This window comes from Athene noctua, chromosome 7 (assembly GCF_965140245.1).
Source record: "Athene noctua chromosome 7, bAthNoc1.hap1.1, whole genome shotgun sequence".
Lineage (NCBI taxonomy): Eukaryota > Metazoa > Chordata > Aves > Strigiformes > Strigidae > Athene > Athene noctua.
In genome coordinates this window covers 21,289,116-21,301,623 of record NC_134043.1, presented here as the reverse complement: position 1 = coordinate 21,301,623, position 12,508 = coordinate 21,289,116, and the positions used below count along the sequence as shown (strand labels likewise).

The window sequence follows — 12,508 nt, the reverse complement described above, 5'->3', positions numbered from 1 at the left end:
TGTGCAGGACGCTGCATACATGAAAGAACGTGCATGCATAGACTCCCATTTTTTCTTGATGGGTATTGTGCAAATACTCTGCTCAGTAACTCTGACATTAGGAGAAAGGAGTACTCAAAATTGGTTTTGTCTTAAGAATCGATAGAGTGGTATTTCTATATGCAATATATATATATATATAATTAAATATATACAAAAATTTCACAGCAGCATTTATCTTCTGGGAAAAATGGTTACTCTAATTTAAGAAAAAAACAAAACCCCCCCAAAAAACAGCCCTATGCTATCCTAATAATAATGCTAAGTTTGAAGCCTTCAGACAATAATCACAAATTTTGTTTGCCCGCAGTCTTTGCTGAGCATTCGAGGCTCCCTGTTTTCCCCAAGGCGCAACAGCAGAACAAGCCTTTTCAGCTTCAGAGGTAGAGCAAAGGATATAGGATCTGAAAATGACTTTGCTGATGATGAGCACAGCACTTTTGAAGACAATGACAGCAGAAGAGATTCGCTCTTTGTGCCGCGCAGGCACGGTGAACGGCGCAACAGTAACATTAGTCAGGCCAGTAGGTCATCCAGGATGCTGGCAGTGTTTCCAGTGAATGGGAAGATGCACAGCACTGTGGATTGCAATGGGGTGGTTTCCCTGGTTGGTGGACCATCTGTTCCTACATCGCCTGTTGGACAGCTTCTGCCAGAGGTGATAATAGATAAACCAGCTACTGATGACAATGTAAGAAAGTTTTAAATAGCTTAGGCATCGTGGCCTTTTCTTACTGCACCAGCCAGTGTTTTCTACAGAATGGAATCCTTGGCAATGCTTCCTGGTTGGTCAAGCTGTGAATGCTCCTGCATCTTGTAAAATCTCTAATAAATAAAACAGTTAAGATATGTTTGCAGCCTAAGCATTTACTTACAAATATTCGCATAACTAACAAATGCAATTCGCAGTTTCCAAGTAATAAAATATTAATTTACTTACACATTTGTAAAAGCACTATGCTTCACTATGCTATACTTTACTTTTGTTGATCTAAAGGGCCATCTGGCTATGGTCTGCAAAATCATAGTTGCTATACAATTGGAAATACTATAGAAAAATATTATCATATAACTGCAATCAGCAATATGGTGCTGCTATATACCACTTTATCAAAATTAGCATGATTAGTTAATTTTGATCACATTCTTCCTTATCAGCCCCATTGAAAATGTAAGAAAGTTGTCAATTCTTATTATAATTTATTTCTCATTCCTATATATTTTCCATCCATTGCTGGTGGAGTTCTGTAGTGCAGATAACAAATAGTTCATTGGAAGAGCACATTTCAATACATACTTCCAAAAATACAAGTCTCTGAACATATGTGCAGCACATATTGCTGCCATTCTCTTACCATATACAAGGTAAGAGATGTCTCAACAAAAATTCTTGCTCAGTTCAAAGTTGTCTACTCACATTACTAAAAAAATACTAGCATGAGGAAGCATGAGGAAGTCAGACTTTTCTTACTTGCTACAGAATATTCCATCAGCAGTAGTAAGGAAAAAATTACAGCTGGCAAAAATTGTATACAATATTTTTAACTCATTCCTTTTCCATTTGTTTAAATATTTTTTCATAGCTTAAAGGAAGGAAATGCAAAAGCTAAGTAAATAAACTCTCTGTGTTGAACAGTAGGTAACTATTGCATCATACCTTTTAAAAATTATTTAAAAGATACTAAAAAGTGATAAAAGTCTGACATGATAACAATTGAAGTGCACGAAGCACGTATCCAAGCTAAGACATTAATAACAGGGTTCTATAGAGTATATGCTGATCTCATTTCTCCAACATGGTCTCATGTATTATTGTTCTCTGTATAGGGCACCACTACAGAAACAGAAATGAGGAAGAGAATATCAAGCTCTTTTCACGTTTCTATGGACTTCCTGGAAGATCCAGCTTTAAGGGAAAGAGCCATGAGCATTGCTAGCATCCTCACAAACACTGTGGAAGGTGTGTGCTGCACATAGCTTAATATTTAATTCCTTTTTTTTCCAATGGACTTCTGAAAATTTGAGTTGAAACTTAAAAACTGATTTATATTAGGCTTATTAACAGATACCATCCCACAAATGGACACATACTTATCAGTAAACGTAAACCTCTTTACTCATTAAGGTTATTACATAAGTAAGCATTTCTATCTCATTGTTTTGCCACCACCTACCTCATGTGGTCATCAGGACTACAGAATTATGTTTGACGGTCATAACTGAGGGGATGTTTATGCATAGAAATTAAAAATATATTATTGGACACAAAAAGGCCACTGAACATTTTCCAAATATATGCAACCATTTTTAAAATATATATGTATTTTCAGTGGTTATATTTATTCAGTTACTCTTTAAAGAAGTGCTGTTCTAGGTGATAAAAATATTTTTTTTATTTAACTAGGAATGAAAATGGTATTGAAAATTTTTACCTAAACACCACAAATTTTAAAATAAAAATATTTACGTAATAGAACAGTAAGTGGGAGGAACAGGCTGAAGTGTAATCAAGGAACAATTAAATACATAATATAAAGCAATGCATAAATTGATCCTGATCAGCATAGTGATAGGAATACAAAGAATTTATGTTAGAGAGATAAGTTTTGAACAAAATAAATATATCTGATAGCAATTTTTAAAGACTTTCTTGAAAACCTCTGTAAAAAAAGGTCTATAGCAAGTTAATCAGTATCAGTACAGATTGACAAGTTGACTAGTACAATTCATACAGGATTGAGGAATGTTAGAGCAATCATATAGTTACTTGTATGAACATTTTTTTCCCACAGAACTCGAAGAATCAAGACAGAAATGCCCACCATGTTGGTACAAATTTGCAAATATTTTCTTGATCTGGGACTGCAGTCCGCATTGGTTAAAAGTAAAACATATTGTCAACTTAGTGGTAATGGACCCCTTTGTTGATCTGGCTATTACAATTTGCATTGTTTTAAATACACTCTTTATGGCTATGGAACATTACCCGATGACCAAAGAATTCAATAATGTACTTTCAGTTGGAAATCTGGTAAGTGTGTTGGGTTTTTATGTTCATAGTTTGGAAGGAAGTATGTCTGAAATAACTGAAAGGATTTTTAACAGCCTTTTTTTGTTCCCCCTTCAGAAAGTAGATTTATTGGACATGTACTGGCTTCCAGCTAATGACTATCAGAACATTTTTGGAAATTTCACTGCCAACCCTGGCTCATGTAACTTAGGATACTGTAAAATCAATATATTGCAGTGTTCTGAAAAGCCAAATTAAACATTTTTAAAATGCACCAATGCTACATTCAGTAAAGTTCATCATAAACAGAAGTTTATTTGTCTAACTACTAAACTAGGAAATGCATTACTTCCATGAAAAAGACACTATGCAAATAAAAGCAGTGTAACTTTTTCAATCAATACAAATGAAATCTTTAAATTATGAATGTATTATTAATTGCTCTGTTTCCAGACCACAGGTTTACAACCACTAAAAGAGCCATTTAAAAGCATTTCTAGAATTTTCTTCTGTAAAAGACTTTTTATCTGGATATATGGATTGTTTTCTTCATATGCCTTATGTAAAACTATGAAAAATATCCTGCAGTACTCTTATAGTTTTTATATTTTTTGTGATCAGATAATTAGTATATCTTTTTCTTATGTTGTCAGCTATATTTTCTCCCTTCTACTTCAAAAAGATTAATTATTAAAGAATTCAGAAGGTAATTTTTTGTATTTCTGATGCTTTTGAACTGACAAGTTTGATCACGTAGACATATCTGCAGCTGCAGTCCTACTTTGTCCCTTATCTTAAGAACTGATTTCTTATAATGGGATTTTTAATAATCCTTGTTTTGTACTGAGGAAAAAATATCTCAGATTATGTAAATAACTACACGATTTAGAGGGAAAGATAAATGTATATCTGGTTTTCATATACTCAAGGGAAACTCTCTATCTGAGTTTCCTAACAAAATGTAAAATCTTGTATTATAGCATTGTATAGGTTTGTTTTTCAACCAAGAAAATGCCATATAAATCTTGGTGTACATCTGACTACAAAGAGAGTGCAAGAGAACCTGCCTATAAGCACCACACCTTTCCAGCCTTAGGTTCCCTTACATAGACCCCTTCTGCAATATAGAGGCTCTCAGGGTTCGCCTACTCCAGTAGTTCCACTTTAAAGCACCTTGAGAACCTCACCATCCTGATCGTTAGGATCAGGATTTCAGGCAGCATTTCAAAGTGTATTCATCCATTCCTACCTCCTCCTCAATGGTTCCAATCCTGTAGCTTAGAAAATAGTCACCTTTCCCTCTCCGGTGTTTATATCTAGAATGTATTTAAAGACTGTAATAAAATGTCTTGAGTGTTGGTGTTCCTAGGCAGAAGTTGTCAGACTCTTCTTGTCCAACTCCTGATTAGTGCAGTTAGTTTATTCTCTTCAGTTGTCCCATTTTCTGTTCAGCTTGCTTGAAAATCTGTTATCAAAACCAAAAAAGAAAGCATTTAAGACCAGGGCTCAGGCAGCCTTTAATGGTGGCTTCAGTACATTCCTATCCTACAGGAAATTCTTCTAAAGCTTCTCTCAGAGCTACTCAGGGTCACTGCTTTGGTGGCTCCTAAATATGATTCCTACTTCGTTCAGCGTAGCATCCCATGATGAAAAACAGTTACCAGCATTATTGTGTTTAAAATACATTCTTAAATGCTCTTTTATTCCTGACATCAAGGTGATTGAGCCAATCAACTTCACTAAACTTACTGGCAACACTCAGGTAGAAGTTCCTCAGCTTCAGCAAATTATTGTATCTCAGGTGATCCCCTTCTGGTATAACAAAATGTATCTCTGAACTGAATTGGATTACGGCAGGTTATACTAGCAAAGGAGCTGCCTTCTGGAGTCAGATTTGGCCTCGTTCATGCTGCTGTATACTGTAGTTAGTATAACAAGAAAGATGTTATACCATGTGATTTCTTGAAAACTATTCTGGTTTATGTTGTGAAAATCCAATTAGGATTTTGTTCATACAGTACATGAGAAAGCCCATATCCTGATAGAGTTGAAATTCTATTATAAATGTTATAAACCAGAAGCTTACGTAATTTGTTTAGCATAAAATTTAATTACTTGAAAAAAAATTACTTGGTTTGTATGGCACTTGTTAAGGGAAGGTGAGCGTAATAAATCACTACAGTACACAACTATTTTTGCGTATCAGTTTTGGATAAGACATTGCAGATATGTAGCTTGAATTAAGAAGCTAGACAACAGCTAGATCTGTAATATTATATTTCACAATGAAATAACAAAATGCCTTTTGAATTCAGGTCTTCACTGGAATCTTCACAGCAGAAATGTTTCTCAAGATAATTGCAATGGATCCTTACTATTATTTCCAGGAAGGATGGAATATTTTTGATGGTTTTATTGTAACCCTTAGCTTGGTTGAGCTTGGTCTTGCAAATGTGGAAGGACTCTCGGTTCTTCGATCATTCAGATTGGTAAATATGCATCATCTGCACTGATTTTTCAATGGAGCTGCTTTTTTTTAATTTTTTTTCCGTAAAAATTTGCTTGATTTTTGTTTGATATTTTGTTTGATTTTGCTTGATATTTGCCACATACTAATCTCTCTTTCATTAGTACAAATCCTTATTACTTGTGACATCTTACTGTTTTCAATGGAAATTGATAAAGATCCAGACAAATAGGTAGCAAAGGGTGCCCTGGGCCTATTTACAATGTGTTTACATTACATACACACTTTAAACATCCTGCTATGCAGAAACAAATCAATTCATTAGATGTATTGCACTCTGATTGGCATCACAGCAATGATCTGTTCTACAAATACCAGTAGAAAAGTGGCCTAGATTATTTTAACGGATGAACCCTAGATTTTAAGTCACATCTACTGTGACTGGTAGCTTCTTTAGCCTTCAGTAAAAACAATGGTCTGAGGATATCAAGCTCTAACATCACATTTTGTTGACTGAACCTTCCATCTTCATGCTTTTAGACAAGAGGATACCATCTGAACAGTCATAGTCATGGCGTATTTTGCAGTAATATCCTTCCACAAATCAACTTTAAAATATTTTTGTGTCTTTCTTGCTGGTTGTCCTAACAATATTTTTCTTTTTTTCTTCCAGTTACGAGTTTTCAAATTGGCAAAATCTTGGCCAACACTAAATATGCTGATAAAAATTATTGGTAACTCTGTGGGAGCTCTGGGTAACCTGACCCTGGTGCTGGCCATCATTGTGTTCATTTTCGCTGTGGTTGGGATGCAGCTGTTTGGGAAAAACTACAAGGAATGTGTCTGCAAAATTGCAAGTGACTGTGTGCTTCCACGTTGGCACATGCAAGATTTTTTTCACTCTTTTTTGATAGTATTTAGAGTGCTGTGTGGAGAATGGATAGAAACAATGTGGGACTGCATGGAGGTTGCTGGCCAAGCCATGTGCCTTACGGTCTTCATGATGGTCATGGTGATTGGAAACCTAGTGGTATGTAGCCAAAGTGTTGGCAGATAATTATTTGGCAGTAGAGTGGGCTCAGTCCTGAAGTGAACTAAGTGCTCTGGCTCTGCTTCAATAAAGCACTTAAGCAGGTGTTTCAAGCAATGCTTAAAGTTAAGCTTAAGAGCTTTCTTGGATTGAGAACAAAGTATTCCGCAGTATCAAAATCCTAAGAATGTTAGAGTGAGCACTTAGTCACATTCTTAATTTGTCTTTTGGCTCTTTGTAAATATTTTGTGCTTCAAATAATTTTAGTTTATGGCTCTTTATAAACCATTTGCTGTGATTTTTTTTTTATTATTTATCCCATATGATTAGTCACCTAAATAATCTAATTTCTTCTGTGTGATGGGATAAATTAAACTTTTTAATGATGCTGAATAACAAATCTGTTATCTTCATTTTTAGTTTATAAGATTTGGCACCAAAATATTTATATACTGTGGGGATTTAAAGACACATTTACAGATATTAGTCAGTTGTAGGAATATTTTTGAATAGTGAACAGGACCTAAGCAAAATTTCAAAAATTTATTTTTTTTATGGAGAAAAGTTGTGAGGGTCCTTTCTTTGGCTATGGTGAATTATTGGAATTTCAGTCTCCAAAGCCACTAATATGAAAATTTTTAATAAAATAAATATTCTTTGTTCAGATAAAATCTAGAATGTTTTTTATCTTTCTGCAGGTACTGAACCTATTTTTGGCCTTGCTCTTGAGCTCATTTAGTGCAGACAACCTTGCCGTGACAGATGATGACAATGAAATGAATAATCTCCAAATTGCTGTAGCAAGAATGCAGAAGGGCATAGATTATGTAAAAAGAAAAGCACGTGAATTCATCCAAAAAGCTTTTGTTAAAAAACAAAAAGCTTTAGATGAAATCAAACCACTTGAAGATTTGAACAACAAAAACAGCTGTATTTCTAACCACACAACTGTGGAACTAAGCAAGGATCACGACTATATTAAAGATGTGAATGGAACAACTAGTGGCATAGGCACAGGTAGCAGTGTGGAAAAATATATAATCGACGAAAGTGATTACATGTCATTCATAAACAACCCAAGCCTCACTGTGACAGTGCCCATTGCTGTGGGTGAATCTGACTTCGAAAATTTAAACACAGAGGAATTTAGTAGTGAATCAGACCTGGAAGAAAGCAAAGAGGTATTTAGATATTTTGTGCATTTCTCTCTGATCTTTTGAGTTTTGGGGTTTTTTTTTCAGCATAAGCAAGTGTATTTGGTTCTTGATCAATTGTTATTTTGACACTTCTTTCTACATGGGTATAAATGAGTGTATAAAGAAGAGTTACATTCTTGAGGAACAAAAGGGTGAGGAAGGGTTAAAAATTACATTCTCCAAAAGGAATTAAGAGGCCCGGCAATGGGACACCAAACTAATCCATAAGAACTCTTTATGGTCCATATGGTAGCTGCAACAACTGGTAGAGCAGGGCAATGCCTTAGCTATAGCCTTACTCCACCAGAAACTTTTGTTTGCCTCCTGTAACACAGTTCCCATAGGAAGTGAGATACATCTTCTCTCTGCCACTCTAAAAATCCACTTCTGTGGGATTTTTGTATGAGAAGGTATAAACCAGAAAACAGAAATAGTTCATGTATTTCCTTTAGACACTGGAATTCTTTTAGATTTTAAAAATGTCAGCTCTTCTAGACCTAGTTTCCCATAAAAAGAAGCTTTAACGTTAGACTCTTCCATATAATTCAGTGGTGGTTTAGGCCCTGCTGGGACTGGAGACCACGTTGCTGTTGTCCCTCCCACACCCTCGGACCAAGTAGGTCACAAACCCCGGGGTAGACATAAGGAGAAATTTTAATACAACCGTGTAATAAATAACAATCTGAACAACAACAATAAACAGTAATAATAAACAAGACAAAAGATATACAGAGAAATACCGCAGTGAACACAGCCAGCCTGCGGCGCGTACTTCCCCAGAGCAAAGCCACAAAGGGAAGCGTTCTCGAGCTCCAACGCCGGACCTGACATCAGCATGGTATGAATAACCTGGCTGGAGATCCCTTCCCCCTGCTGGGGAAACTTCACCCTATCCTAGCTGAACCAGGACAACTTCAAATTCACTTAGTTGTTAAAACTGAAAAACGGTATCAACAAATGAAAATATCTCATGTTTCTAAGGAGATGCCAAAGCAGACTATAGATATAAAGCATTGTTGAGAACTGTATTTTAAAAAAACATATTAAGGTTATAACTGTTCCTTTACATGACTTTTTGTCTGTGGCTATTTTAACATTTTAGTCAAATCAGAAAATTATCTTTCCAGACACTTAAGCAATTAAATTTTCTGACTTGAGGAACCTCAACCTTAAACTAGCTAGCTTCCATTCTAGTAGCAATCCGGTTTCTTTCTGGGATAGCCCATCTTCTCTCGTCACTGTTGTATTGCTGAACAGCACTTCAGACACCTAATTTTACACTAGCTGAATTCTGTACTGCAGTCACTTCCTTGTGCACAAGCCCTCTAGTGTTCTCAACAAAAGCCCAGTGTTAAGCTAAGTGCAAACTTTGGATCCTCCCACAAGAAAGGACACCTGTACAAAACAGCCTCTCCCCATGACAACCTATTTCAGAGACAGTTTCCATTTCCCAATTAATAACTGAAGCATTAATATTTCTTTTTCATTTAAATATTGGACAAAATGTCATAATTTGGCTTTGACTCAAACTTCTGGACCGCTGCCAGAATAGAGGTTATAAGAATCTATCTGAATACATTATAAACTCGCCCAAGCAGAAAAAAAAATCTAAATAAAACAACATTTAAACAAAGATCCATTGGAAAAAAATGACTGGTCACTTACTCTCCCCAAAATTACCTTGATGTTGGCCATTCCAGTCCAGTCTTCCAACCCAACATAGATCAGGCAGTCAGTCAAATGGAGTAACACAAGCTGGTTTATGCCTGAATAGATTCAGTTTAGAAAAGCTTTCTGTAAATGCGCTGGTATTTGTAGGACCAGGGTTAATTTTCTCCCACTGAGAAAGTACTATGACATTTCTGACTTCCTTCAGAAGCTTATGAAAGAGAAGCTCTATTATATAGTTTTCTGTGGAAAATGTATCCAGCTGTTTTGGATTTGAGTACAACTCCTTATTCTATATTGACTGTTAGGGTAATGGAAATGTAGAAAAAAATTATAAACATCGGAACAGCAGAACCTTTGAATTAACTGGTTTTGATGAGAGCCTACTTAGAAAAGACTGTATGAATTCTCTGCTTCTCAGGTCATAGGGCACTAACAGGCGAGTTCCAGCTGGCTTTCGACCATACTGAGTTTTTCAGCACCATTCCTGGAATTTTAAAGTGCTGGCCAGGACCCTGTTGCTCTAAAAGTGGGGGATGTCAGGGGTGGTGGTGGAGTGGTGGTGTTTGTTTTTTGTTTTGTTTTGTTTTTCAGCTGAGTACTCTTTTCTCCCTTAGCAAAGTAAAAAATATTCTTAAAATTATTAATTACACTGTTAATTTCAAAAAGCTTAATTTTAGTGTGAAAAAAGTAGCTGACAATAATAATACAGAAAATCTTCTTAGAAGAAAATTGAGAATAAAATGGAAATTTTTTTTTCAAAAAAAGAAAGAGCTTTGGAAAAATTTTGAAAAATATTTTCAGAATTATTCTGAAAAGTGGTAAATCATACTGCAAAGGATGATTTGTGAGAACTGGATTACTAAAAGTATACGATATTTCTGTAAAAATATCAGAGAAGCAACTCTAATGTAATTTGGAAAAAACCCTCGGCAAATTGGTTCTTGTGACAAATAATGACAGAACCTGAAACAGGATACATCAACCCATTGTCCTGATAAAGCTGAAACATTGTTCTTCCAATCTCTATAGTTATCACAAGATTAAACTAACTAAAACCTACTTACTTAAAATATTACCAGTTTTATTAAACACCATGCATCTCAATGAGTTCTGGAATTGTTACTGAAAAATGGACTGGCTACTGATTTAGCAAGTTTTGTTAGGGTTTGGGGAATTTTTGTCCTCAGTATCAAAAAGTCTGCTCCAACCTAACACTGATGAACATATATTGCATTTATTCCAGTATTTTGTTTACCTCTACATCCGTAAATATGTTTCCTTCACAATTTTTACCCAATCTTTAGCCATGATACCAAACAGCTAGATTGCAGCCAGGCCCTAGCATCGTGTTACAACACTTAGAATTTTTAGGATGAGGATTATCTTAAATGCATTCATTTTTTTCTAAATTTGGTTTCCACCTTCCACTTCTCTCTCTTTATGATCATCATGTTATTGAAAATTTGATTAAGTTATAAAACACAATCTGATGTTTTATGGGCAATTCTTAAGCTACCTCAGCCTTATTGTATGCAGCTTCTGCTTCATTCTGAGCTAGACTTTCAACAATTTTAATCTGGACTTGCTGTCCTCTAAACTACAGCCTTCTCTGCTGATCAGTACTTTTTTCCCCTCATTCCTCTGAGCTGCCACCTCATTTATATAGTTATATTTAGGCTCTTACCTGCTTTTCAGTAGATGTTACAGATTCCTGCATATATATTTAGCCTTCATTATTTCTATGTATGTCAAGAGATCATTGCCACTTATGACTAGCTGAGGAAAAAATTCTTTGCAGGCTTAGCATCATCATTCATATTTTTCAGTTTAAAACATGATTTTGTTTAAAGCCTTATGTATCACTGATATATCTTCTATTTTATGGATCCATACAATGCAGAAGGAAAACCAAAGACTGTACAAATTTCACATATTTATCAGCAATTTACTTATGTTGAGTACTTTAAGATTCAAAACCATGGCAGAATTATTTACTTATTCTGAAAACTACTAATATTTGCCTTAAAAATATTTACTGTGTATTTGTGATGCTTTTTCTTTGCCTTTACAGAAGCTAAATTTGTCTAGTTCATCCGAAGGTAGCACAGTTGATATTGGACTTCCTGCAGAAGAGCAACCAGAAGCTGAACCTGAAGAAGCCCAGGAGCCAGAGGCCTGCTTCACAGAAGGTGTCTGGAACAAAAATATTAATAATGCTTGTTCATGAAATATGAAATAATTATCTATTTAAACTAAGTATTAATATTTATGTATTGAATTACTCTTCTGTCAATATTTAAACTATGATTATTAGCAATTGTACTTTAGACCATAATTTACCATATGAATAATCATACCACAAATATACTATATATCAGATAAACAATTAAGAAAACATTTTATCAGAAAATTGTAATTATTTTTAAAATAATAAAAATATATTACTGAAAGTTTTATTTTAGTATGCACTACTGTACTTTCTGAGTTTAGTTACAGTCTCTTTGATAATAAAGTAACACACTATATTTATACTACTCTTCATAGATATCTACCAAAGTGCTTTATAAAGTAATATACATTACTGAAACAGCTGTTGAGTGGTAAATAAAAACCACACCTGGATGGTCTTGGGCAAAATGCTAAATGGACCTTCTATAAATTGGCAAAAAGAGAAGGAAGAGCCTTTCTGTGCCACCTGGGGCAAGAACACTCTCACCTGGTGGACTCATTCATCTTTCATGCTTCTCTCTATTGGCCCTTTTACACAACTCAATAAAACAAGAATCTGGTCATAAACTTTATTTGCAAAGGCATTTCCTTGTGATAAACCTTACGGATGTATGCAGGTGAAGAAAGTGGGGCAAGGAATAGGTTTAAAACAGGATAAAAGGATACAAATGCTATATTTTGGTATCTGTAAGCAAAAGTTAGATTTAGAGTTTGGAAAATAAATTCTACTGTCAGTGCTGGGGCTGGATTATTTCTGGACATGGTCACAGTCACTTCTTTAGAAATTTACACTGAACTATAAGAAGTAGTTCTGTAATAGACTTGAATTTGTCAAAGAAAATACCATTATTGATTACTAGTATTTT

General features: G+C 35.0%; 1 protein-coding gene across 1 annotated transcript in view; it reads left to right on the top strand.

Moving 5' to 3' along the window:
* LOC141962301 (sodium channel protein type 1 subunit alpha-like) overlaps nt 1–12,508 on the top strand; it is a 95,019-nt gene that overhangs the window by 48,368 nt on the left and 34,143 nt on the right. Inside the window, exons 15-21 of the mRNA XM_074910267.1 lie at nt 350–730; nt 1,867–1,999; nt 2,832–3,070; nt 5,365–5,538; nt 6,190–6,546; nt 7,245–7,727; nt 11,485–11,602. Of these exons, the coding sequence (XP_074766368.1) occupies nt 350–730; nt 1,867–1,999; nt 2,832–3,070; nt 5,365–5,538; nt 6,190–6,546; nt 7,245–7,727; nt 11,485–11,602 (1,885 nt within the window). The remainder of the gene's footprint in view (nt 1–349; nt 731–1,866; nt 2,000–2,831; nt 3,071–5,364; nt 5,539–6,189; nt 6,547–7,244; nt 7,728–11,484; nt 11,603–12,508) is intronic.